General features: G+C 46.4%; 10 protein-coding genes across 10 annotated transcripts; 5 read left to right on the top strand and 5 right to left on the bottom strand.

The window, feature by feature from the left end:
• The first annotated feature begins 395 nt into the window (after window positions 1-395).
• Window positions 396-2,701, top strand: V1508DRAFT_365433 (citrate synthase-like protein). The gene is made up of 4 exons (XM_066937329.1): window positions 396-585; window positions 759-839; window positions 961-1,138; window positions 1,191-2,701. Exons 1-4 carry the CDS (start codon window positions 478-480, stop codon window positions 2,234-2,236), a joined length of 1,413 nt encoding a protein of 470 aa, XP_066798004.1. The 5' UTR covers window positions 396-477; the 3' UTR covers window positions 2,237-2,701.
• V1508DRAFT_410837 (uncharacterized protein) lies at window positions 2,550-4,419 on the bottom strand. Its single transcript, XM_066939376.1, has 6 exons — window positions 4,125-4,419; window positions 3,958-4,040; window positions 3,559-3,898; window positions 3,310-3,506; window positions 3,128-3,256; window positions 2,550-3,071 (listed from the first exon to the last, which is right to left on the bottom strand). The coding sequence occupies exons 1-6, from the start codon at window positions 4,295-4,297 to the stop codon at window positions 2,737-2,739; spliced, it is 1,257 nt and encodes a 418-aa protein (XP_066798003.1). The 5' UTR covers window positions 4,298-4,419; the 3' UTR covers window positions 2,550-2,736.
• Window positions 4,420-4,480: 61 nt separating this feature from the next.
• Window positions 4,481-6,196, top strand: V1508DRAFT_410833 (uncharacterized protein). Its single transcript, XM_066939375.1, has 2 exons — window positions 4,481-4,961; window positions 5,013-6,196. The coding sequence occupies exons 1-2, from the start codon at window positions 4,599-4,601 to the stop codon at window positions 6,030-6,032; spliced, it is 1,383 nt and encodes a 460-aa protein (XP_066798002.1). The 5' UTR covers window positions 4,481-4,598; the 3' UTR covers window positions 6,033-6,196.
• Window positions 6,121-8,082, bottom strand: V1508DRAFT_410832 (uncharacterized protein). The gene has a single exon (XM_066939374.1). It carries the CDS (start codon window positions 7,731-7,733, stop codon window positions 6,225-6,227), a length of 1,509 nt encoding a protein of 502 aa, XP_066798001.1. The 5' UTR covers window positions 7,734-8,082; the 3' UTR covers window positions 6,121-6,224.
• Window positions 8,083-9,560: 1,478 nt separating this feature from the next.
• V1508DRAFT_402348 (SWIRM domain-containing protein) lies at window positions 9,561-11,508 on the bottom strand (the record flags this gene model as incomplete). The annotated part of the gene is made up of 2 exons (XM_066938478.1): window positions 9,561-10,808; window positions 10,864-11,508. The coding sequence occupies 2 exons, from the start codon at window positions 11,506-11,508 to the stop codon at window positions 9,561-9,563; spliced, it is 1,893 nt and encodes a 630-aa protein (XP_066798000.1).
• A 654-nt stretch (window positions 11,509-12,162) lies between these two features.
• V1508DRAFT_437313 (uncharacterized protein) lies at window positions 12,163-13,612 on the top strand. Its single transcript, XM_066942140.1, has 3 exons — window positions 12,163-12,539; window positions 12,644-13,292; window positions 13,349-13,612. Exons 1-3 carry the CDS (start codon window positions 12,273-12,275, stop codon window positions 13,441-13,443), a joined length of 1,011 nt encoding a protein of 336 aa, XP_066797999.1. The 5' UTR covers window positions 12,163-12,272; the 3' UTR covers window positions 13,444-13,612.
• A 529-nt stretch (window positions 13,613-14,141) lies between these two features.
• Window positions 14,142-17,005, top strand: V1508DRAFT_241925 (SNF2 family N-terminal domain-containing protein). The gene is made up of 5 exons (XM_066936362.1): window positions 14,142-14,323; window positions 14,430-14,653; window positions 14,711-15,321; window positions 15,377-15,799; window positions 15,856-17,005. The coding sequence occupies exons 1-5, from the start codon at window positions 14,321-14,323 to the stop codon at window positions 16,716-16,718; spliced, it is 2,124 nt and encodes a 707-aa protein (XP_066797998.1). The 5' UTR covers window positions 14,142-14,320; the 3' UTR covers window positions 16,719-17,005.
• On the bottom strand, window positions 17,005-18,767 carry V1508DRAFT_241892 (Ribokinase-like protein). Its single transcript, XM_066936361.1, has 3 exons — window positions 18,569-18,767; window positions 18,061-18,517; window positions 17,005-18,010 (listed from the first exon to the last, which is right to left on the bottom strand). Exons 2-3 carry the CDS (start codon window positions 18,416-18,418, stop codon window positions 17,292-17,294), a joined length of 1,077 nt encoding a protein of 358 aa, XP_066797997.1. The 5' UTR covers window positions 18,419-18,517; window positions 18,569-18,767; the 3' UTR covers window positions 17,005-17,291.
• On the top strand, window positions 18,672-21,478 carry V1508DRAFT_410819 (uncharacterized protein). The gene has a single exon (XM_066939373.1). The coding sequence runs from the start codon at window positions 19,067-19,069 to the stop codon at window positions 21,281-21,283; it is 2,217 nt and encodes a 738-aa protein (XP_066797996.1). The 5' UTR covers window positions 18,672-19,066; the 3' UTR covers window positions 21,284-21,478.
• V1508DRAFT_437309 (armadillo-type protein) lies at window positions 21,373-25,995 on the bottom strand. Its single transcript, XM_066942139.1, has 11 exons — window positions 25,634-25,995; window positions 25,377-25,574; window positions 25,132-25,316; window positions 24,210-25,079; window positions 23,874-24,159; window positions 23,608-23,814; window positions 23,376-23,543; window positions 22,681-23,321; window positions 22,104-22,623; window positions 21,900-22,046; window positions 21,373-21,848 (listed from the first exon to the last, which is right to left on the bottom strand). The coding sequence occupies exons 1-11, from the start codon at window positions 25,733-25,735 to the stop codon at window positions 21,633-21,635; spliced, it is 3,540 nt and encodes a 1,179-aa protein (XP_066797995.1). The 5' UTR covers window positions 25,736-25,995; the 3' UTR covers window positions 21,373-21,632.
• Between the last annotated feature and the right edge of the window lie 70 nt (window positions 25,996-26,065).

The following is a 26,065-nucleotide window of genomic DNA, read 5'->3' as shown; positions in this document are numbered from 1 at the left end:
TCGCCGCATATAACGCCCCGGCCGAGCTTGCCTCTCTACACACTGCGTCGAGCTTGTGTCGACGGTATCCCAAGTTGCGATCCCGACCAGTTGGGTACCGCAGGCAGCGTATCGACCACAAGTTCTGTCTGGCCACGAAAAATCCTGTCTCGTATGCTAATTATCTGTCGAGCATGTCGTAATATTATTGTCCCGTGTGTGTGGGGGGGTCGGGGAGGACTTTCTTGCCGTTAGAGTTGCACGACACGGAGTGTCTTTAGATCTGTGGGTATATTGGCGTGTCGGCTTCGCTTCGGGACTTCTCATTGGATCCCCCAACGGTTCTGTCTTACCCGGCCGGCTCAATCCGACATTCAGCAAATAAGAGCCGTCGTCTCTTTGCTACTTCATCTCCGCTGCTCCTTCGTTGCGTCGTCTCGTCTTTCTGCAACATCCCCCTCCCCATCCTCTTTTTGTCGTACTGCCTCGTCTACAAATATGCCTGCTCCTTCGCGAATTGCGTCGTCTTTCGTCCGCGCCTCCCAGCGCCCATTGGCTGCGTCCTATCTCAAGGCCGCCCGCCTCTACTCCACCGCGAAGGAACCTGTACGTTTCTCTCTTAATAATATTTCAGAATTCCAGACAATTGATCCACGTCGCTTTTCTGTTTGACACCATGCATACTCTTCTTGTCACAGCGAGTCGTCGAGATCAAATTGTTCTTGTTTTGTCTCTATTGGACGACTACCACATCTGTACTAACACATCACTGGTTCTAGACACTCAAGGAGCGTTTGGTTGAGATCTTCCCTGCTGAGATCGAGAAAGTCAAGGCCTTGAGAAAGGCCAAGGGTTCCACTGTACGTTACATATTTCTTCGAGTTCCATGGCACGTGGCTATTATGCCGAAATATATGTGCCGGACCCACGGCATCCCTGACTGGCTCTATCGATCGCAATTTATACTAACAAGCTTCCTAGGTTATCGGTGAGGTCACCCTCGACCAGGCTTATGGTGGTATGCGCGGTATTAAGGGCCTTGTCTGGGAAGGTTCCGTCTTAGATTCTGAGGAAGGTATCCGTTTCCGCGGCAAGACCATTCCCGAGGTCCAGACTATCCTCCCCAAGGCTCCAGGTGGAAGTGAGCCTCTTCCTGAAGGTAATTATTAATATTACTGCAGCTTGCGAATCTGTTTTAACAGCTTTGATAGGTCTCTTCTGGCTTTTGTTGACCGGCGAAGTACCCACTGAGGGTCAGGTCAAGGCTCTCTCTGCCGAGCTTGCTGCCCGATCTGAGCTTCCTCAGCATGTCAAGGACCTCATCGACCGGTCCCCTGCTACCCTCCACCCTATGGCTCAATTCTCGATCGCTATTACCGCCCTCGAGTCCGAGTCTGCCTTCACCAAGGCTTACGAGAAAGGTGTCAACAAGAAGGACCTCTGGCTATATGCGTATGAGGACTCCCTCGACCTCATTGCCAAGCTTCCCCCGATTGCTGCTCGCATCTACCGTAACGTGTTCAAGGACGGCAAGGTGCCCGAGATCGAGAAGGACAAGGACTACTCTTATAACTTATCCAAGCTGCTCGGCTACAGCAGCAACTCTGAGTTCGTTGAGCTCATGCGTCTCTACTTGACCATCCACTCCGACCACGAAGGTGGCAACGTCTCAGCTCACACAACTCACCTTGTCGGCTCTGCCCTCTCCTCCCCCTATCTCTCCCTTGCCGCTGGGCTCAATGGTCTTGCTGGCCCTCTGCACGGTCGTGCTAACCAGGAGGTTCTCGAGTGGATTATTGAGATGAAGAACAAGATCGGCAGCAGTGTCACAGAAGAGGATATTGAGAAGTACCTTTGGGATACCCTCAATGCTGGCCGTGTCGTTCCTGGCTACGGTCACGCAGTTCTCCGTAAGACTGATCCTCGATACATGGCCCAGCGTGAGTTCGCCCTCAAGTATCTCCCTGATTATGATCTCTTCAAACTCGTCAGCCAGATCTACGAGGTCGCTCCCAAGGTCCTCACCAAGCATGGTAAGACCAAGAACCCATGGCCCAATGTTGACTCCCACTCAGGAGTTCTCCTCCAGTACTATGGTCTCACTGAGGAGTCCTACTACACTGTCCTGTTCGGTGTCTCCCGTGCCATCGGTGTCCTTCCGCAGTACATCATCGACCGTGCTCTTGGCATGCCCATTGAGCGTCCCAAATCGTTCTCAACCGAAGCCTACGCTAAGCTCGTCGGCTACGAATTCTAGGCGACTGTAATCCCCTTGCGGAGGCTCTGGAAGACGTATTTAGGAATGCTAGGCAGTACGATTGACGAAACGATATGACGGCAACTTGCTAATATGACCGGGTTAATATATTGAAATTGGTTATGTTTGGGAAGTTCAAAAAAGGGATATGCAGTTGTGTAGTGTTATTTGTCCAGTTACCACATCTTATTACATCTTATCTCATCAACATACATATTTGCGTATAAGGCACTTTTTTGGGCAAAGAGTTGGAATATCCGATCGTATATCGTACTCTTAGACTCGTCACGGAACCGGATTTTTTTGTAACCTATCAATCGCAAAATGACTTCTTGTAATTTATTGTGTTCCTACGGATCACATCGCACAATGAATTATACGGCAATCCTTCCGATCTCAGCTTTACTAGTAAATGACGGATACATTGAATAATATATAATTACATGAAATTTAGGCAACTATGATACTAACATTTCTACACCATGCAGTCCAAAAGTCACCTAATTCAACTTTGATGCCTTCTCGTACAGTAAATCTACAACGGTTGTCATATGACGAATAGTATCCAACGCCGCATCATACGTCGCGTCCTGACGCGGCTCGTCAAACACGATCAACCATCCATTGCCCTGGTCAAGAACGCCATAAAACACCTTGTCGAGGATCATCTGTGAGAGCTTGCCCTCAACTTGACGAGTATCCAGACCCACCACTTCCGCGACGTGCGAAATTTCGACACACGAGAACGGTTCGATCACGCGGACCAAATTCTGCTCTAGAAGGGTGTCGTATAGTGCTGAAAAGTGCGAGCGGATGATTGGGTCCGATGAGAGTTCTGGTTTCTGTTAGCCTACGCCGTCCGTCCCTAGCATCTGCGTTCACCCCGCGTACCTGTCTTATAGGTCTCTAAGGCTTCCTCAAATTCCTTCAAGCTTCGGTTAGAATGCGCTGATGCAACAGCCTTCATTGCCTCTATGTCACGACCGGCATATTTCTGCGCCATCTTGCCAGTAAGGAGAGCTACCCAAAATCAGCCGACATACACAGATCATCAATTACCAAGGAATTCATACAGTGAACGTCGTCCGTGAGGTTCAGCATAATCTTACAAAGCAGCATGTACTTGAGGACGGAAATCGCACGAGAATCTTCTTGACTAGAATATCCTTCCAGAGCTTCGACAAAGTACGAGAATGCGGTCTTGTAGTCCTTATCCTCGGCATGGAGAATGCCACTCTGCATGTCTAGGCCGGCCTGCATCAATGTCGGGCTACAGTACCATCAGCAAAGAACCCCAAGACTACGACTAACGAATCCCATACCAGTAAATCGCATTCGCACTCGTACGTGCACTCGTCAACGCCGCTCTACTCTTTGGTATATTTCTAAGGGCGTGATATACCCGACTCTCAAACAACTGCACCTCAACCAAAACCATCTTGTCATCCAAGCGCTTCAGTTCCTTGAGCAACGTATTAATCAAATTTAGTGCATCAAAGTATGCCCCGCGCTCAATGTACAACGACACGAGCCGGGTCTCGAGACTTTGGCGGAGAAAATTGCGGCGCTCGGAAACAGCCCATGAAATACAGTCTTTTGTCACAGCGATTTGAGTGTCGATGGTCTCAGGAACAGTAGAGAAGAGGTCGATCAACGCACGTACTACTCTCGTGTTAGTGATGCCCCCTATACAAAATCATGTGTAATATTGTAGGACTTACTTATCTTGGCCACTTTCGACTTCGCCAGTCCGGACATGACTGTCCGCGAGGTCTGGATTAACTGCTCGAGTTCTTTGATCCTCCTATACCGCCGCAATTTCATTAGCATTAACATGCCCCAATAATTGAGTAAACTAGCAGCAGCCGCCAAATCAAAAAGAACGCACTTGTGATCACGATACAATGTGCCCAATTCATACAACGCGGTTTCTTGTTCAGCAATCGCCTTCTCATTCGTACCGGCGCTATTAGACAAGACCTCCTTGTACAAATGCTCCGCTTTCGCAAGGTTGTCCAATTTTGCCGCGGCTTGCGCCTCTTGCAACAGTGCACTCGTCATTATTTCCGATGTACAAATTAGATATAAATGGATGTTGCAGATGCTGACAACAAGGGGATTATGTACCCAGGTCAACCGTTGAAGCGGTGCGAGTGACACAAAGGTGCGTGCTTACATTTACGCCGAAACTGAGATGGATGAGTCCCAGTTTCTCAGGGAGACGATTCGCCTCACAACCCACATCATCATCAATTCACAGATCTTTGTCCGCAAGTCGAGTCACGCCAATTCAGTCTCCCCATTGCATATTTCAAATTTTTGAATATACAATTAAGACTTTCCACCTATAGAAAGTAGGATAATGAGTCAATACGTCCGCCCTGGCGTTCCACCGCCCCTGCCCGCTGGAAGCATTCCTCGTTCTAGCTCACGGCCACACAGAAAACAGCCGCCACTACCTCCAAAACAAGTTCAACAAGTCGCCGCCCCGCACCACGCGCAAGTACAGGCTCAGCATGTCCAGGCGGCCCATGCTCAGGCGCAGGCGCAGATGGATAAGCGGTATATCCGACGTCCTGTCGAGAAGAATATTCCGTCAAAAATCGAGGCGCTGATTCCTGATGCGAAGTTGTATAGAGAGTTGAGAGAAGTGGAGCAGAATATGGATGCGACGATTAGTCGCAAGCGGTTGGATATTGAGGATACTCTCGCAAAGGGCACAAAGGTGGGTATATTCTAGTTTGGTGTATAGATGGGCGATGTTAACAATATGTAGGAACGCAAGAAATTGAGGATATTTATTTCAAACACTGTAATTGATCAGCCGTGGCAGACAGTGGATCGTCTCGACGAAAATGCTTTTGATTTTGATATTGGAACAATCCCTTCATGGATCCTGCGTATTGAGGGCAAACTTCTTGACGACAACACACCTATCGATTCAGCTCACCGCCGCAAGTTCACGAGCTTTTTCCAGAGCATAGCGATCGAGCTTGATAGACCCAAAGATTTGTACCCAGATGGGAATATCGTGGTATGGAACCAGCAGACCAATCCCGGTCTACAGCCGCAGCCGATGACAGACAGTGTCGATATCAAGAGAAAGGGCGATACTGATGTCAATGCTCGTATATCATTCTACCTTGCAACGTCACCAGAACGGTTCAAGCTCTCTCCCCCGTTATCAAACGTGCTGGGCGGATTGAAAGAGCAGACTCGACAGGAGGTTGTGATGGGATTATGGCAATACATCAAATCTCATAATCTGCAAGATCCGGATGAGAAGCGGACAATAAACTGTGATGACGCGTTACGTCAGGTATTTAATAATCATGACCGCATCTCATTTGCACAAATGATTGAATATGCTGGGCCACATCTCTTACCACTTGATCCGATTGTGATTGACTACACCATACGACTGGATCAAGAGTCTACTCAGGCTGAGTTTGCGTATGACATCGATGTCGAAGTGGATAGCCCACAAAGACAAAATCTTCAGAACGTGCTCGCGAATTGGCATACTAATCAGGACGAGATCCATGCATTGGATGATCAGATTGGAGTCGCTATCCAAGAACTCTTGACGTCTAAGCTAAGACGAGATTTTTTCACCCAGATGGCGCATGATCCTGCTCGTTTCATTAACAGGTGGATTGGCAGTCAATCTAGGGACCTTGAGATTGTGCTTGGAGATCGCGATCTGCAAAGCGAAGAAGTCCGGCGGGCAGGATTCTACGGAGCGGAAGATTTGACAGAAAGCATCTTCTTGCTGCTGAATAGTAGTCGGAAGTAGACGTGGTGCGCAATATGGTGTGTATGTTTATTTCAGTCGTGCGTGCCTTGTATGGTTTTTGCTTTCTGGTTGGTTGGAGCGTAAATATGTACACTATTGTATTGTTATTTCCATGTTTTAAGTAGAACTTTAAGGCGCAAAAAGCTTTATCTTATATACAAATGCTAATTTTGACAAACTTATCACGGACGGTTATTGTTGCTCGATCCATGCACGATTATCAAAGTACTTTCTAAGAGGTTTCGGGATCCAGACAGCTTTCCTCTCCGGATCATAATAATTCTCTAAAATCGCAACGATAGCCCGCGGAACTGCCATCGCAGTGCCGTTTAGCGTGTGCGCAAATGTTAGCGTCCTCCCGTCAACCTTGACCCGCGTATGGAGTCTCCGAGATTGATAGTCCGTGCAATTCGACGCCGACGTGATTTCACCCCAGTTTTGACGACCAGGCATCCACGCTTCGATATCGTACTTTTTATACGCTGACGCTCCGAGGTCTGCACCAGGCATATCTAGGACGCGGGCATGAAGACCCAAGCCGCTTATTATGTCTTCCTGTAATTCACGCAGCTCTTCAAGCATATCGGCCGACGTCGGGGCACCTTCAGGAGTCTCTTCAGTGGGCCCCGGTACCCATGAAAAGAGCTCAACTTTAGTAAACTCATGCACACGATAAATTCCTCTTGTGTCTCGTCCTCTAGACCCTGCCTCGGCACGGTAGCTCCTACTCACTCCGACCATCTTCACCGGACATTCTTTTACATCAAACGACTTGTCACTAGCCCATGCGGCAAGTGGAATCTCCGCAGTGCCGGCCAGACATAATCTACCCTCGTCGCCACTACCAAGCTCTCCACCTGCAATCGTAATATTATAAATCTGCTGTTCGCCATTCGTATCGCGCGGTCTGAATCCGCACGCATGCGCAAACTCCCGACGAACAACCGACGGCGGAATCATCATTTTAAATCCTCTTCTCCGCGCCTTGTCTAACGCGTAATGCACTAGTGCCTGTTCCAAAACTGCACCATCGCCTATCAAATAATAAAACGCATGTCCTGAAACCTTAGATGCCGTCATCAGATCAATGATACCTAATTGTACTCCGATATCGACGTGGTCGGCTAGCGTTTTATCATCAAAATCAATCGGCTGGATAAACTCATCATCATTGCGTTTCAGTTCCGCCGGATCAGATGGCGGAGGACAAATGTACTTTACAACACGCTCTTCATCCAGTGGGCAATCCTCAGGGATCAAATTGGGCACTCGATCCATGTAATCGCGTATTTTACGCTCCAATTCCTCAATCTCTGTGTCCACCGCATTTCCTGCATCTTTCAATTTTCCGAGTTGTTCCAAGATTCGCGTCTTATCCTTCGCTATATGCAGTTGGTTCTGTAAAGCTTTTCGTTGCGTGTACACAGTCGTGCGATCTTTCCGGAGAGTATTAGTCTTGCCATAGAGCTGTGCTATAACTGGAACCGTATTTGAAACATTTGGAAGCCGGCGGACATTGCAGGACCTTATATAGAGGTCTTGATTCGCGACCAAATGCTTAATATTATACTGTGGGAGAGCAATGGCTGATGGTTGCTGTTTGCTGGATATGTCGCGAAGTCGAGCTGACAATGTGAAATGTCGAAACCGTGGCGGCAGCTGCTGTGTCCATTGTGCACGTCGGCGCCGTAGTGCTTGCATTGGCAAGTTCCAGTCGTCTAGATGTCTTTCGTATCTGTTGGATGATGGTTGACTGGTGTGGCACCCGCCAAGTTCTCGATGAGCCCGAAGGTTCAGGAATGCCCCAAGGTTCAGGGAAGGTATATTAAGGTTCGCATCGGGGCCGAAACTCGGACCTTTCCTCTCCTCATCGGCGCCACGATGATTCTATATTCATCCTTTTTGCGGATGCATTAGTTGCTACCATTCATTAGCACCTCAGAGCAAGGTAAATGTGAAATGCGGCTTTATTAAAGTCGTTTGTTACGATTTATTGGCCGGCCGCCCTGCTATAATCCTGCATAGTGGCGCGTCTTATCTTCAAAGTAGTACTCTCACGTAAATATTTACTAATCGCATTATACTTAGGATGTTGTGATAAGTCAACGCACAACTCTACCTTCGCTGACAACGCGACGCAGTCCATGCCATAGACTCCGTCCTCTCCTCCTACTAGTCGTGGCCCAAACTTCGCCGCTAAAAAATTGCATTTTCCGCTACGATTGTCTACTTTGAGAGCTTGTGTGATGTAATGTCACATGGGCGATCGGTCTTGATCTGCTCTGTTGCTTAGGCGGAGATCGAATAGTGCGGCCCAAGATATACACGGCTAAATGACATCTCTCCATGTTTGCCTGGCTACACCGCTCATGCGGCCGCGTGTTTCTTCGGATGAAGTTCATCGGTGTCCACGACATATTATTGTTTTGATATGTGTCGTGAAGTTCTGCGCTCCAGACGGCGTCAACCGGTTCGAATCTCACATAATTACGCGACTATTCGCGACCTTTTTTCGCCACTACCGCGCAAGCTCGCTCACAAGACAGATTCACACCTTAAAGTTAGGGGCCAGTCGTCGCTGTATCTATTCCAGTTGTCTAGGCTGTTAGCTAAGTTAGGGTTGACTACCTTACACTTCCACAAGATGAAGTGGCATGTGCAGCTGAAAGTGAGTTGCGCTGTGTGTGTGTCGAGTGAAGTCTGCCATCCCCTGTTGGTCGCTTCGGCTATGAGTTATATTGAAAGATGTGCTGGACATCTACTGAGACAAGGTCCAGCCATGAGGTATATGTGAATTTTTGTGTGACTGTAATATCTAATGACGTTGTGGGTTTGACTACTTGTGGGACATTTACTCAGGGTCTCAGTAGTTTTTCAAACTTCCATATGTTTAGACGAGGTGGATTGCTAGAAAAAAAGAGAGAGGGGGAATTTTGTCAAAGTTTCACTGAGGCTCAGTGGCAATATTAACGGGTCCTTGGTCACTTTGTTCCTTGGTCATTGGTTGGCAATATCACGGTGCAGGTGTTACGGGACAAATGTGCTGTTGATCTTAGTGAGTGTAAGCACAGGATTAAGCGATCCTAACTACTAGTGATTGGTTTAATTGTATTGCGTTGCTTGGTGCTCAAGTGTTATGAGAATGTGTATGTTTCAAAGGGGTAGATGATTACCTGAGAGAGCAGAGCATTGAGTGACGGGTTGCACTCTCTATCGCTGTGAAATCCTCATACCCGTAGTTGTCTGGAAGCGGACCTATAACAAAATGGGATAGTAGTCACTGATACATAGCTTGGAACCACAAAACTGTTCATACAGTTCACCATAAAGATAGGTTAGTATATAGTAAAACAAAAGCAATATAGTAAAACAAAAGCATATTTTACACTAGTATAGTAACTACAACTCTTGAAACTTTACAAACACCTAAATAAATAACCAACGTCGTACCAACACAAACATACAGTACACATTTTATAAATTCTACAGGTTGTTAAATTATTGCAAAACGTTAGACATTAGACATGATTAGATCTGGCCAATCAGCAATGACGGCGCCACAACAGCATCATCACTCATCTCAATATTCTCAGAGACCTCAGCAGCAGCACGCTGCTGTGCAGCAACTTCTTTCTGAAACGCAAGCCGGTCTAAAAACAACTGCTGTCTAGCCTGCTCTAATTCCCGGCGCTCAGCCTCAAGAACCTGCTCAAGCTCCTCGAATTTGGCAAGCTTGAATTCCAATTTCCGTGTCTGCATACTAACAAGAGAATTAACAAGCCTACTCATCTCGCGCTCCTCGTCTGTAGCGAGTAAGTGTGCACGAGCAGCCGCAACTCCTAGAGCAATCGACGCAGCATTCTTCACAGTTCCATTCACTCCTTCTTCTCTGTCTGTGCTGCTTTCTGTAGATTCTTCCTTAGTGCTCGAATCGACCTCCATCTTATCCTCGCCATTGGCGGACACAGAAGGCGCAGGAGACGATTCAGGCTTTGTGCTCTTCTTGAGCTGGTCTTGAATTGCCTTGGTCATCTCCGGCAGAGCACTCTGAGCTGCTGCCGCAGCAACTTTCGGGTCGACTATACTGGCCAAGAATGCAACGACACTCATGACAGGGTTATCGGCCTGTGAGAGTGGAATGTGATTATACTGCAACGGTCCGAGTTCTTCTGTTTTGCTCTCTAAGTACGGATCTTCAATTGGCAACTGCAGGAACTTCAGTACGCACTGCTCACGTGTGCGCGATCCAACGTGGTCGGCAATCGCGTTCCAATCGTCGTCGTAAAGTTCCATACCCTCGAGCAACAACAAAGTCTCTTGGTCCGTCCATTCCTGATCGCGCTCAGTGGCCAAATATGACGTGTCCTCAAACTTAACAAAATCAGACGTCTGACTAGACGAAGGAAACCGATTCTCAAGAAAACAATTTGCGCAAAGGTCGTACTGCTTATTCTTCATCGAGTGATATCTTACCCGCGTACAGTCGTTTCCGCAAGTGAAACAATTATAAGTCTTCCGAGCATTGCCATTTGGTGTGTCTGAAGCAAGCGCAGACGATGTGTTTTCGTAAAATATCTTGCGAATTTCCAAATTCAGATCTGGCTTGATCGGGGGAGCTGTCATCGCGCGTTCAGTAGATGGGTGTGCCTGGCCAGCGGAAGCAATCGCACCCGCACCTGGGTGGAAAGGTTGCAAACCACGTGGAGTATCCGCTATTACACGGAAGTGTCCTGTAAATGGCGGTCCGATTGCAGATGGCCGAGTTTCCGGATCAACCTGGGCAAAAGTCAGTTTTTGTTAATACCTTTAATGAGGTAATGATCCTACTAACCTGGTAATTGATCAATCCCCATTGCTCTAAAAAGGCATGTACTCGCATAATTGCACAAACATCACCAGCCAGATTCCGTCGGCAGGCCGTAACTGTGAGATACTCGACGGGGTTCAACCTGTACGTATTGATCATAAAATCTCTGTAATCACGGTACACTGTAGGAGTCTTAGACCTATTTCGATTGTTGAAAAATTCTGGTAACGACTTTCTTTCAATATCATTGATGCTATTCATGTCAAACCACGCTGCATAGGAAGGAATTGTAACACTGTGCGTCTGCTCGACCAAAAAGGACTTTGCCTCCTCTTCTAATGTTCTCTTCTGCACCTCAGTCTCTTCAACGATAATGTTCACGCCACTATTATCTGCATGGGCTTCACCGTTCGTCGGAGCTGTAGTCTCCTCAGATGGCTTGGTTGCTGACTCCTCAACGTCCATTGGAACAGGAACCTCCGGCTGTGCTTCTTGCTTTGGTTGTGGCTCTGGCGCAGCCTCTTCGGCTTTATTCTGGGTCTCAGCAGCTCCGGTGGCCCCAATGGCAGTTTCCTCGACTGGAAGGGCATCTGGAATTTCTGTATCACCATCTACTGCTGCCGCCTCTGGAGCAGATTCTAGGGATTCAACTGTCTCCGGGACAACCATCGGTACTGTGGTAGCAATCTCTCGTGATGTTTCGTCCTTGACATCGGTGAACACAATCCCGGATTGCTCTTCGCTAGCGGGACCTTCCTCAGAACCTACAATCGTGGTCTTCGATTCAGCTTGTGTGTTCGGTTCCACGACTGTCACAGCTCCGGTAACTGTAGCTGGTTCACCAGTCAATTCCTTGCTTTCCCTATCATCTGCTACAGACTCGGCGGTAGTTTTGTCGACAACCGCGTTCGATGGTTCACTATCAACACCGTTCATCGCAATATCTGCTTCAGGCGACCTGGCGGGCTCAGTGGCGGGATTGTCAGAAGCTGCAAGAGCAGGCTGCTCTGACGGCTGATCTGATGCCGAAATGATATCCATTGTGTGGCGTCGCTAAACTTAGAATTAAAATTCGCAGTCGGTGATGGGAATTGGCGGATTAATTCAGGTTCGCTTGTCGCTGGTGTTTTTGATGATGGATGCGTCTATTCATTAAGTCCAGCGATTCGCAATGCGGCGATGAGAAAAGATCCAAACAACGCGCAAATCTCCCACGTCATGATAATTGTGGTTGCAAATGCGGATATACTGGTCGTTCCACATAACAATACCCTACCCCTACGCTCCGCATTTTTTAGCGGGGATCATGGACAGAGGCATTATATCTGTTTCGACCAGCAATAAAATACCTCGGACAGCGGCGGCATACGCTATCCTACAACTCGAACTACGGCAAGCAGCTCTTACCTAGCTACAGTAAAATACGTAACTACATGGCTTTTTCCCACTTGAGCTCGGCTCTGCGACGACCAGCGTCTAAACTAGTTCGGATTTCTTCTTCACTACGGCGCTCATTGTCGTCACTTGTAGTTCTTGAGACGGGACCACCAGCCTATTCTGTCCTTACTGCTGCGGCAAAGGTCGGCGGCCCGATCACTGTTTTGCTTGCGGGATCAAAAGCTTCGGCTGCGGCTGTTGAGATTGCAAAGGTTGATGGTGTTTCCAAGATACTGACTGCATCGAGTGCTGAGTACGACCGTGTACGTATCCTTTCGTTAAAATTGTTACTATGTACGTCGTTGTGTGCAGCGCAATGTATGGCATAGTATTATCGCAGTGGTCGCTAATTATTGGATTCATACAGAGTCTCCCTGAGAAATTGGCTCCTTTGATTGCCGAGAACGTCAAGGGTGGAAGCTACACGCACGTCTTCGCTTCTGCCTCTGCGTTCGGCAAGAATATACTCCCTCGTGCCGCTGCTTTACTCGATGTCCAGCAGATCAGTGATATTACGGCCGTGCAGTCCGAAGATACATTTGTCAGACCTATTTACGCTGGCAACGTCGTCGCGACTGTCAAATCCAAGGATCCTATTAAGCTCATTACCGTCCGCACTTCTGCATTTCCCGAACCGACTACGTCTAGATCCCCTGCGCCAATTGAAGATGCTGTGGATCCTGCGGTAAGCTCGCAGACCACTTTCGTCTCAGAGGAACTCACTAAAACTGAGCGCCCTGATCTTGGCTCCGCAAAGCGTGTGATTTCTGGTGGTCGCGGTCTTAAAGACAAGGAGAACTTTGATAAGATTATCTATCCATTGGCAGATGCTCTTGGTGCAGCCGTTGGTGCCAGTCGTGCGGCAGTTGATTCCGGATTTGCGGACAATTCATTACAGGTCGGCCAGACTGGTAAGGTTGTTGCGCCCGATCTCTACATTGCCGTTGGTATTAGCGGCGCGATTCAGCACCTCGCCGGCATGAAAGACAGCAAGACAATTGTTGCTATCAACAAGGGTATGTTATGTCAATACCCAAAATTGATTAAGTATGTTGGACTAATAGTAAAGCAGATGCTGATGCACCTATTTTCGAAATTGCAGACGTCGGACTTGTTGCCGACCTTTTCGATGCAGTCCCAGAATTGACTGGCAAGATAAAGAATTAAGCAATCAAGTACTATCAATAGAAATAGCCGTAGAGTGTAATGCCACAGTTTGATCTTACGCTTTGTTCAAATATGATATACGTTGATATTGCGAATGGATTGAATAATCTGTAATATAGACTACTTTGAATTGAATGTATTGTAATATATAGGTAAACTTGACCAGGTATTCCTGTTATTGCAGATGAGTATGTTCGCTGGAATGGCTCAGTATTGTCCGTTTGAAGAGCCAGGCGGTTTCACAAAGACCCTAGGGTTCGACCTCATGTCATGTCATGTCATGTCATGTCATGACGCGTTCGCGTCGCGTCGACTGCAAGTACTCAGCCCTCGCCTTCAGAGGCGCCTTCTTCGACGATCACATCTACCGTGGCTTCACACTGGGCAGAACTTTGATAATGAAGCCACTAGAACAGACAACGATGGAAACCAGTGGTTCTACAGCGGTGAATTTGAAAGGACGATGTCCTGAAGCATTTTCGGGCATAGATTCCGTGGAAATACCTACTCCACCTGCTACTTCATCACCAGAACCAATATCCGAGGTACTATATCTTTGAACACTATGGCGATTAACTAACATTGGAACAGGAGCAGCGAGAATTTAATGCTCTCGATCAAGACAAGAGGCTTACCCGTCTGCGGTTTTTAATTGAACGATCGAAAGTCTATGCATCAATTCTGTCTGAGCGACTACTCCAGCAACAGCAAGAGAAGGCAAAAACACAAGCTCTTGCTGAAAAGAGGAACCAACAGAAAGAGGAGAAGTCGAAATCTGCCACCGTCATTTCAAATGTCTTGACGCGACACGGTGGCCCCTCCAATTCCGAGGCGGCTAAGATCAGTCCCAGAAAGAGCTCACGGAAACCCAAAATTAATGGCAAGTATTCGAAATATAGCATTGCTGACTATATCTCCAAAGATGTAAGGAAACTGGCTTAATGAGGACGGATGAAGGTATAGAAGTAATGCTGATCTTCAATTAGGAGTTTGCATCTGCCAAGAACACATCCCAGGCCCTCAAGGAAGCAGCGGCTGAAGAATCTAAAGATGCAAAGCCGTTATCGCATCCACTTTCTGCCTCAGCTCGACAACCTTCTCTGGTAACTGGTGGTGTTCTGAAAGACTATCAACTTGCCGGGGTGGAATGGCTTATTTCTTTGTACGAAAATGGACTAAATGGTATCCTTGCTGATGAAATGGGTCTTGGGTGAGTCCGCTTTCTCAACTTTGTGGCTCTTATCACTATTGCTAAGCTGTGTTGTAGAAAAACATTGCAGACCATCGCATTTCTAGCGTTCCTCCGAGAAAAAGGGTCATATGGCCCATTTCTGATCGTCGCTCCTCTTTCAACACTGACCAACTGGGTCAGTGAAATTGAGCGTTTTACGCCATCTATTCCTGCTCTTCTCTACCATGGTACTCCCGAAGAGCGTGCCGAGATGCGTGAACGTGTTCTTTTTAAGAAAATCAGTGAGAAATTTCCTCTGGTGGTGACGAGCTATAACATCATCATGAACGACCGAAACTTACTGGGCAAACTACAATGGAAATACATAATTATTGACGAGGGTCATCGAATCAAAAACATGAATTGCAAGCTGATCAAGGAACTCAAATCATACAATTCGGCAAACAGACTGCTTCTTACTGGTACACCCTTGCAGAATAATCTAGCTGAATTATGGTCTCTGCTAAATTTTTTATTGCCGGATATTTTCCATGATTTGGAACTTTTCCAGAGCTGGTTCGATTTCTCAGCACTGCAACGGGAGAATGGCCCTCAGGAGATAATTGATGAGGAAAACAGAACCAAAATTGTGTCGAATTTGCATGCGATTTTGAAACCTTTTTTACTGAGACGATTGAAATCTGATGGTAGGTAAATCACGTTTACAGTTCTTCGGTAAATACACACTCACTATTTTTGCAGTGGAATATTCGTTACCGCCAAAACGAGAGTACTTGTTATATGCACCGATGACGGCTACGCAGCAGGAGTTTTATCGACATTTATTGGCGCATGACATTAAGGACTATCTACTGGAGAGAATCATGGAAACCAACGGCACCAAGCGAAAAGCTGAGAAAGAATCTGGCACGCAAAACAAGAAACTCAAATTCGATGCGAAAACAGTAATTGTTAGCAGGTCGTCATCACCAGAAAGCGATGGCGTTGGTCATATACGAAAGTCGAAGAGACAGGCGGCGAAGAAGAGCGCGGGTAAATATAAGGAGCTTTCCGATAGGGATTACTTCAAGGCGTTGGAGAATCCGGAGGACCTAGTGGATCAGTTTTATCCATCACAGTCGGACTACGAAGAGGAAGCGCATGCAAGAGAGGTGGTGAAAGCTAGTATGTTGAAAATTCGAGCTACACAATCTTAAATATTTATACTAAATACTCGATAGGTAAGGCAGTCAATAATAAGAAGCTCCAAAATTTGATTATGCAGCTCCGGCTAGCTTGCGATTCTCCACATTTGTTCTACACTCCATGGGATGACGCACAAAGTAACGTCGATCTCCCTAACGAATCCATTGTCAATGACTCCGGCAAGATGCTTCTAATGGACAGGCTTATGCCAGAGCTTTTCAAGCGAGGCCACAAAGTTTTAGTATTCAGTCAATTCCGAAATATGCTAGATATAATTCAAGACTGGGCTGAGATTCTTCGAGGGTGGAAGGTGTGTCGTCTCGATGGACAAGTTAAGCAAGAGGATCGGAAGATCGCAATTGAATATTTCAACAACAATCCGGAGTACAGGCTATTTCTGCTCTCAACGCGTGCCGGTGGTCTCGGGATTAACCTTATGTCAGCTGATACTGTAGTTTTGTTCGATAGCGACTGGAATCCTCAGCAGGATCTGCAAGCCATGGATCGTGCGCACAGAATTGGACAGACCCGCCCTGTTATTGTGTACCGTCTTGCAACCGCAAACACTGTTGAGCAAACTATGCTTGAGAAGGCTGACGCAAAACGACAGCTCGAAAAGCTGGTTATTCAAAGGGGTAAATTTCGAAGTCTCCTTGGCGGCTCCAAGGCGATTACTGCTGAAGACGACATAGCGAATTTGTTATTAGGAGATAATGGATTGGAAAAATTCGTCGTCAAAGAGAGAGGCGATGTTATTCTTTCCGATGATGAGCTAGAGGTGCTGTTGGATAGAAGTGATGAGGCTTATGAACGAGCAAATGATGGACTTCAAGAAGGAAATAGGTTGTTCAGAATTGTTGATACAGCCACTTCGGGCGAAGTCGACGTCTTTAGTTAACCGAGAAGGTTCAGCGCTATTATATAGAGAAACATGCTGTGATAGACTTGATGATTTGACTATTATTGTAAGAAGGAATACATGAGTAGCGAGGTCTTCGACTCGCTTCTAATTCGATTATCAAGTTTTTGGAGTCGTTAAGCATTGACAATATTAAGGAGCTTTGGGCAGATGAGTATTTGTGCCCACAGGCGATTTGATAGAGGGAATCTGGGTTAAGACTTATAGGATCAGACTTGACGTAAGAGTTGACATAAAACTTGCCTGAGAGTCAACGTTGGCACTACCTCGCGGGAACCACGTTACAGTAGGAAGGTTATTGTTAGGAAAAGATGACTTATTTCTAGAGTGAAGGGATAAGCTGGGATCTGCAGGGCTGTCAGTGCGAAAGTACGATGAGATGACGTGGGAAATTATCACACAGATAACTCTCAACGGCCGTATGAGTTTTTTCTGTTCCGGCAAGGAAGGATCAGTTACCATATACACTCCAGCGGTGCGCACACTGCATCTACCGGAAGTCTTTTGATAGACCATTTACTAAGTTCTATAATGACATGCGTAAGATATACGTTACGGTATTCGTGATAGACCTATACGCGCTTTGTACTCCTTAACTCTGTCCATCACTCTTGATCCGTTCCACAATTCCGGCTGCCCATCGTCATTAGGAAGAGTAAATTTTGCAAGGCCAACTTGCTCTATTGATAAACCCGCTGCAACGTTGCCGTATATTGATGCCTCTATTATGTCTCCGTTGGAAAGAACATAACCGGTGCAAAGTCCCCCGACAAAGGTATTTCCCGCTCCTGTGGGGTCAATGACGCGGTCGGGAAAAGGTGTATGGTAAGCTTCTAACCACAATGGTGCGTGCCCTTGGGACAAGATCAGACAGCCATGAGAGCCCGCGCGGATGACTATCGCAGCGTCTTCTCCCATAAAGGGCAAAAATCGTAAACCAATTGCTTCGAGAGATTCCTTCTCACACGGCTCCGGTAGCCCAAAAAAGGCAGCCGCCTCCGCTGCGTTTGGTGTCAGAATATTCACCATCGGCAGAACAGCTAAGCATGCATCCAGATGCTCGGGCGTACATAAATCTGGAACCGGCTCCCACGCAATAACTGGTAACGGCAAATCCTTCTTCATAGATTTCCTCTGTTGCACGATTCCTTCAATGAGATCTTGGGCCCTTCCCGGGGAGCATATAAGGTGAAATGTTCGAGACTCTACAAGTTTCGTACTCATGACATCTTCCATTACGATCCGTTTCTTCGGTGTCGTATATCGAAATTCTATGCTAGAATTAGCTGTCGATTTGTTAATCGTATCAGGCCAAGGTTACCTCTAAATTCATTTTCTCCGTATCCGTTCCACCCTCTTGTAGTTAGTCGTGTCTGGTCCTCTCGGAAGATCATTGTCGTCTGCAGACTAAACAATTCCTCCTTGATAGCTTGTGGGAAGTCGCTACCAGCATCTACGAACCATCCAACACCCTTCGACAAGGGATACGGCAAAAAATATCGCGCTCCGTATGCCGCATACGTACCTGCACCTCCTATGACATCGTATTCACTTGTACCGTCCAGATGATGTATCTCATCTATTATAAACATTCCAAAGCTAGTAAATATGATTTCATGCTCATCTGGTGCTGGCGAAGAAGAATTGGGCGGAGTAGAATGTGTATCAATCGTCGCCATTATGATCAGTGAGTGTGGAATACCTTCTATACTGAATTATATAGTGATAATTCGACGTGAGATGTCGAAGTACTCTAATAGTGTACCGCGTACTTCAATCTACCTGCATTGTTATTGCATACAAGGAGAATTGGAAGAAAAAGTGAATACCTATCTCCAGAATTTCGGCACCCGAAAAAAAGCGTCCAAAATTGTAAAGTGCATGCGCGGGCAAGCCTGTGTTCTCAACTCATATAGCACTTTGAACGAAACCCCTTCGGGTGAGTAGCATACGTTGAGACTTGTCTCCTTTCCATCTGGCATACAAGGTGGTATCGGACTTCAGCATTTTGTTCACAATGTTCAAAATGTTGAAGTGGTAACGTAATATATGAGTGAACAAGAGTCTATCAACGTGCGGCTCGCCCTCGCCAACTGGCACTTCGCCTGAGTTCGAACTCGCTCGTTCTAAGACTATCGTTCTAAGATTTGACGAATGTACGCTTACCATTTCTAGATTGTCAGCTCCGTACAGGACACAAGACGAACGTTTATATACTCTCTCTGTCGCAGCCCATCGGGCTTGCGTACTCTCCCTTAATTTGGCCGAGCAGCTGTTCCCATCCGCTAGAGTGGGGATCGACAATCCCGTCAAGAAGTTAAGCGGACATGCCGTCTTCGTTCCTTGATTTACCTACAGAAACACTGGTTGATATTTTCCTCATCGTTATTCTGTCATCAGATGGTCCAGAGCCATGCCACGGTATAAAAAGCAGCAGTGGACCTCGCCGACGGGAGAGCACCGTGTTATCTAGCAGTTCTTTTGGCAATGCTCTAGCAGGGTACTTGACCCTTTCACCAAAGGATTCGTCATCAAATAGCTCTGTTATGTCGAGCAATATCCACCGTGCGTATGCTTTGGGTCTAGTTTGTAAACGGTTTTATTCAGTGATTCATCATCCTTCCCAAGACGTTCGTATATGGAAGTCAATCGCGAAATCTTTCGGCTATGACGAGTCTTTGATCCTTGGAAGCATACTAAAGTGCGCAACTTCGTCGGTTTTGCCACAGGCTTCATGGCGCAAAGCGGCATACGTTGCGGCAATGTGGAACAGGCCTTTCAAACCTACAGTTGGTGGTGCGGGATTGGGACGCGTGAAGACAACCAAGTCAGTGTCCAAATCGTTACCACCTCCTCCATCGAAAGGAGTCACAAGAACTATCGATTTAGCTGCTCCCGGTCAGGGAAGATCTGGACCAACATATGTCACGCTTGAGCCGTCTTACACGGATGCGGGAAAACTATTTGCGCAGTCGATCGACGCAAGAGAGGAAAACCCTCGTTCAGTATCCACCATTTACGGTATCGTGTCGCCAGAAACTTCAACGAGCAAGACTATTTTTCGGGGAATGGACCAAGATATATCGACATTGGATTTCTCATTACCAAATCAGAGCAATCTCGTCATGGAGGAATGTACCTTACTTTCAGAAAATGGCGATATTGCTCTAGGATATGAAATATCGCGACACTCTCCCTCAACTGGAAAAAAGGAAAGAATATGGAGATTACAAGAGCCGCCTCCTGAGCGATATGTTGCAAATGGTGACTTGTTGTTGGCACTCTACTCGCCGAATATGGTCTTCTTTTGGACTGGCTCGCCTGATAACCCTGCTCGTTTGCAATGTTATCAAGCTGTGTCGTCTCTACACCTGGCGTCCGCTTCTAGCTCGTCTATCCCGTCGTCATATTCATCTTCAGCCTCACTTTCCACACTGAATACTGTTAGCGCGACGAAGTCATGGTCGGCTCAGTCGCTTTCATTTGCGTCTACGCGCTGCGGAGTATTTGCTGCGTGCAATAATGGCAAATCAGAATTACTTTGGGATGTCAACTTGTCGCGTGATTGGACCAACGACAGTCCGCGGGAGCAATTTTGCGTTGTTCGGAACATGAAGATGACCTCTCACTACGCTGTCGTTCTCGTCCATTGGTATCCTACCAGTTCAATGCACAAGCTATCCGGGACATCGTTTCGCATTTTGCAACTAAGGACAGGAGAGACGAAAAATGTAATGATGTTTAATGCGCCAGATCTCTATGCGCCATATCCGATGTTTACTACAGTCTCGGATCATGATTTCGTCATTACTGATACTCACATTGTCTCGGGCGGCCCAAATGGCGAACTATACGTTTGGAACTATCATGTGCAGAACACGCCACTCTACTCTATCCCTGAACCAGACACGAGAAGACTAGCGCATGTCGAGGGCTCGTTCGCTCCTATGTACACATATCTCACTGTCTCGGTGGACGGAAAATATCTAGTTGCAACCGCCAATAATCGTATCACTGTGTGGAATATGTTCTCCAAAACAGTAGAAGGTATGTATCACAACGGCCGAAAAGTTACGAAGCGCGATTTTTATCTGCGAAATCCATTCGACAATTTCCGAACGGGCATTTGGATATTGTATCGGGACTGGCGCAAGAAGAAGCGTCGAGCAACAGCTCTTGAGCGCTTGGTCAGTGACAACTACTTTGTTGAAGAATACGAGCTAGTTAGCGAGAAGTTCAAGTATATCATGGAGCCATTCGGGAAAGAGGAGCTCGAACCAAATTTTGCAGCCCGAGGCGGATTGATTGCTAGATATGTCACGTCGACTGAACTCATCAATTTGTTTGAAGCTCTGAGGTTCTGGATTCGTTGGCTGTTCATGACAATATCTGGCTACTTTCTACTGGTCCGAGGAGAGAAAATGTATGTGGTCCCCAGTGACGGCGGCAACGTTGGGAGAAACGATACAAGTAGCGTACAAAGTGGAAATACTAGCATTGGTTATGACGAAAATGAGGATAACAATCATATTCATCCGGAGTAATGTCTTTGTTTGGTTCTCTGTTGTTTTTATTGGTATGGTATAGGTATTGGTGAATCTTAGAGTTTAGGTGTAATTGTCTATAGTTATTGGTTGGGATCGCATTTATTCATAATTATATGCTTCACTCTGTTTTTAGATCATTTATCCGGGTAGACGCAAATAATCAATCACTGCAAGAATAATCGCAGAAACTACATAATCATACCAATATTGTTGCTCACCATCATTAATCATTATAACAGCAAAGCATATTACGAAACAAGCTAAGTCTTCCTAAATCTAGTGTACATGTTCATCAATCAAGCCTCCAGATGGAGTAAGCAAAACAGCTTTCATGTCAGGAAGCCGATTACTTTCCAGTCCACTCGTCATCGGAATCCGGGGCTTTCTTTACCTTCTTCTTAGAGCCACTCTCGTTAGACTTCCGCTTCTTGCTGCCACTGCTAGCGGTCAATGTCGCGACGGGTTTTGCAGCTGGCGTCGCTTTCAATTTTGGAGTTTTAACTTTCACTAAGTGTGGCAGTCGCTCGACTACCCCCTCAGGCAAGAATGTAGTATGGGCAATCTGAATTATTCGATTAGCTCGTAATCTCATGACGTCTCGAAAAATACCTACCCGTTGGGCAAAAGATGCGGTAGGCATGGCTCGGAATAAATCAGCTGGTAAGGAAGCTTTGCCCGGCCACGTCTGCATTGACCAATTATGAGCCTCCTCAAATTGTCTGATTATTGCCTGTGCAAGGTCTGACAAATAATAGAGATTCTATGAAGTCGGTTAGTTGGTACTTGTTGTGAGTGATTCCTAACGAGCGATACGTACCTCACTAGTCTGCTCCGAAATCGCATCACGGACTTGCTTGACGCGCTGAGCGAAGTAAAAAATTAACGAGATATTCTGCTCAGTGACTATTGCATTCAAATAAAATATAATGTACTGAGCAAAATCAAGCAGGTCATCGACATCAGTTCCATAATCTGGATGATGGGCCAACATATGCAATAATCGTGCAAAGCACCGTTCCATAATCGTTGCCTTCTGCTGCTGCTGCTTTGCCAGCCGAGCTTTTATCCAGGTGATGAGCTCGTCTTTAACCTCTTCCTCAGGTTCATACGCCATTAAGAATACAATCGGAATGTACGTCTCCGGTAGCGAGTCCGCTGCTAGATACCGCTTTAGCCTATCTATGAAGGCTTGGCGAACTTGGAAGTCTCTGTCTTGCACCAAGAGTGCCAATTGATTGATATCTTGCGGTTGTATCATCTTTTCATAAACTGGTATCTTGGCAAGTTTGAGAAGTAGAAGTCCACCGGCTAGACGAAGTCGTGACTTAAAATGAAGACTTCCACTGTGTTAGTAGAGATGACACACGGTATTAACAAACCAGGAAGTATCTTACGGAGTATCTTGCTCCTTCGACATTTCGCCCGAGTTGGCGATCAAACAATTCAGAAGTTTCAATACGGGTTGTGCAATTTCTTTTGCCGTCTCGGCCTCCTCAGCAGCACGCAATCGATTGACCATTATCCGCAGTGCTAGAATCTTTGCTTTACAGTCATCTTCCAACTGACTGTCATCGACCCAGTCCTTATCGTCTTCTGAGGCCTTTACCAGATTCTTCAAAAGTACCTCCTTAATCAGGAATCCAGTAATTTTGTCAATCTTAGGTTCAACAATCGCGGATGCACCACGGACTAGTTCTGCTAGAATAGCCAATTGACTGATAAAGGCCGGATCTGACATGTCAAATTTCATTGCGATGACTAGCAAATCACGGGCATATGCGTCCTTCTTTCTACTCTGCAGTATAATGTTAACAGCATGCTTGGCCTCTCCAGGAGATCCACTAGTGGCAAATTTGGAAAGTGCTTCAAGGAACTGTCGTTCTTGTGGCATATCCTCTGGGAAGCGTTTGGCAAATCCGGCACAGGCCTTTAAAGTGTCTATGCTTCCGTCAAAGCCAGGTTCATTTTTCTGAATTTCTTGAGTCAAATCCTGAATATGCGCCTTCAGGACAGCTGGCATCGACGTCGAAATATCCTGAAACATTGATTAGAAGAAGACATATAATGTTATTCATGCGATGTCTCTTACTTTGAGCAACTCATGGGCGACTGCACTAAGTCCATTATTGGTACGTTTTGAGATTTCAACAATAGGGGGAATATTGCTTCTATTGTAGAATATCAAGCTGCTCCGATACATAAGCGGCATCAGCGTCTCGAGTATAGTTGACACACCCTGCCTATTTTTTATCTCCATCTATTATTAAGATGGTAAGCACATCTGGAGTTTTGCTGAGTATCTAGTGAAAGTTTGCACTTACTAGAGCTCTATGAACCGTCTTGATATCTGACTCAGAAGTAGTGCAGTCCTTCACGAGCTTATACATTCGTCGATCGTTCATCATGTAGAATTTGGTCAAGTGAGCCTCCGTCTTGGACGAGTCAGGAAGTTGCTCGCACATCCACTTTATCAGACGATCGAGCTTTCCTTTTAGTTCCTCGCTCTCTTTATCATCTACCACACCACCCTATGACAGTCAGTATTGTTACATTCTAAATGCGCTTGGTGTATTAATCCAAAACCTACATTGTATTTTTCGCACAGCTCAACGAATGTTCGTAAGATTTGGGCCATTGTTCGCTGTCGGATAGGAATGGCGTTAAATGCTTTTCTAGGTTTTTCATCGAGATATTTGGCCACAGTAAGCATTCGCGTGACTCTCTTTGTATCGTCTGCGTCAAAGGGCATCAGTTGTTCATAAATGCAATAGTCGCTCAGCACAGTGGTTTCCTTGTTATTCAGGTAGAATATCTCAAATATACGAGATGGGATCCAACCCAGTTGCGCGATGATGTCTTCATCTTGCGAAGCACTGGTTGGTGTTAGCTTACAAACAGGAGCGCTATTGAGTTGACCACTTACATATCCTCATAGGCGACATCGTACAGATTTCCGAGAACTTTGATCGCTTCCGCGCGAACAGCAAATTTACGGTCCTTGGCGCGTTCGGCGAGATTGATAAGCACTTGCTCGTTTCGAAATTTCCGAACGATACACTTGTAGTCCAAGTTTCCAATTGCTTTGCATGCTGCCAAACGAACCTTGTCATCGTTATCGATGAGTTTAGCGGCGAGCCCTTCAACAGTTCCCTTGACAATATCCGTACGGTTTCCCAAAATAAATGCGCATCCCTCAGCCCATTTGGCTCGAACCGAAGGATTCTTATCATTTTGTCGTCCAAACCAAGCATCCCAGCAAGTCGGATGAGCCGAAATAAAATTTATTCTGCCGGGAATGTCTCCTGCAATCAATCCGACAGTCTCAGTCGCCATAAGTCTCATCTGTGTGTTATCGACGAAGATCTCCTGTTCGAGCTGAGGAATCACATTTTGCAAGACTTCTGGCGCAGCTTTCCATATTACGACAATTAGACTATGAGCCTTCTTCAATTCTTCCAGATCGGTGTCGGATATGTCATCAGCTGAGGATTTTGTCGAGATATCGTAGATAATGTCGGTAAAGTATTGCGAGATGTACCGCGACATTCGATCGCTGCAGTTAATGCAAATAGTCTTCGCCATGTTATACGCCGGCGGCAACTGATATAATGAAGACTGTACTTTTGACGTCTTGGTATAATTGCTTGGTTTGGGTTTATCTTCGACTGACTTTGCGCGTAGAAACTGAGCGAGGATGAGCGTGACCACGTCCGACGGGATTGTGGGTGCCTCGTCGATTAATTGGACTAAGATTTCTCCCATGTGGAACTCAAGATTTTTAAGTCCATCGGGCCTATGTTTCCGTAAGTGAGTAATATAATAAAGTCTCGCCAAACTACACCTACTGAACGACGTCGAAAAACATCGTGAAGATATCCGCCATCAGATCTTCACCATTAGGCAAGTCCGATACAAGCACTATACTTTTCACCTGTGACAAGCTCTCTAGCAAATAACAGTGCTGTAGAAAGTAAGGCGAGTCGGGATCAGAGAGACCCTTCAGTTGGAGCACGAAATGCTCGAAAATGCTCTTGAGATCGACCAGTTAGCTTGCATGCGTTCTCAATATCCTTGTAACCATTATACTCACCTGCAGCTGAGTAGCAGTATATGGCGCATCTGGTGCATATAGACGTAACATGTCCGCCAGGCAGCATGCTGCATATGCGCGCACGCCTTTGTCTCTGTGGTGGAGAAGGTTGGTGGACACTAAGTCCTTTGCAACTCTGTCGACACTTTTTAAGTCCACCGAACCTTGATCAAACTTGGCAAGTTCGACATGAACAGCCTATCGATGACATTAGAGACCATCACGGTAGTTCGCAACAGATACCGGACATCGCGTACCTGTAACCTCTTCAACAGTTCCGAAACGGCGATAGGTTTGTTAGCATTTGGAGCAAGTGGCTGATCAAACTTGAGCCGCTCCCAAGATTGAACAGCCGGCATTTGTAAATAATGAAAGTTGACTATCTGAAGTGTCTATAATAATTGCCGGTTTGTCTTGATCGTGTCGTGTGGTTTGGCGGTGAGTTGACTTAACTTAATCACAAGCCGCCAGATTGCCGATAGCAATTCTTTCAAATAAGTCAAGTGCAAGATGTAAGCTACTAGTTTCACTAAATGGAATCGACTAGATACGAACACGATAGGTCGGTCTAAACTTCTGAAGGAAAATGAAGTCGCGCCCTTAGTGGACGATGCGAAATGTTAGATAGCAATCTACGACGCGCACTTGACGCGTTGGATCACAATTTATCACTGAATCAAGTCACAACG

The sequence above is a fragment of the Lipomyces doorenjongii genome (genome assembly GCF_038497915.1).
Source record: "Lipomyces doorenjongii strain NRRL Y-27504 unplaced genomic scaffold V1508scaffold_6, whole genome shotgun sequence".
In the NCBI taxonomy this organism is placed as follows: domain Eukaryota; kingdom Fungi; phylum Ascomycota; class Lipomycetes; order Lipomycetales; family Lipomycetaceae; genus Lipomyces; species Lipomyces doorenjongii.
This window is presented reverse-complemented; position numbering and strand designations above follow the sequence as displayed.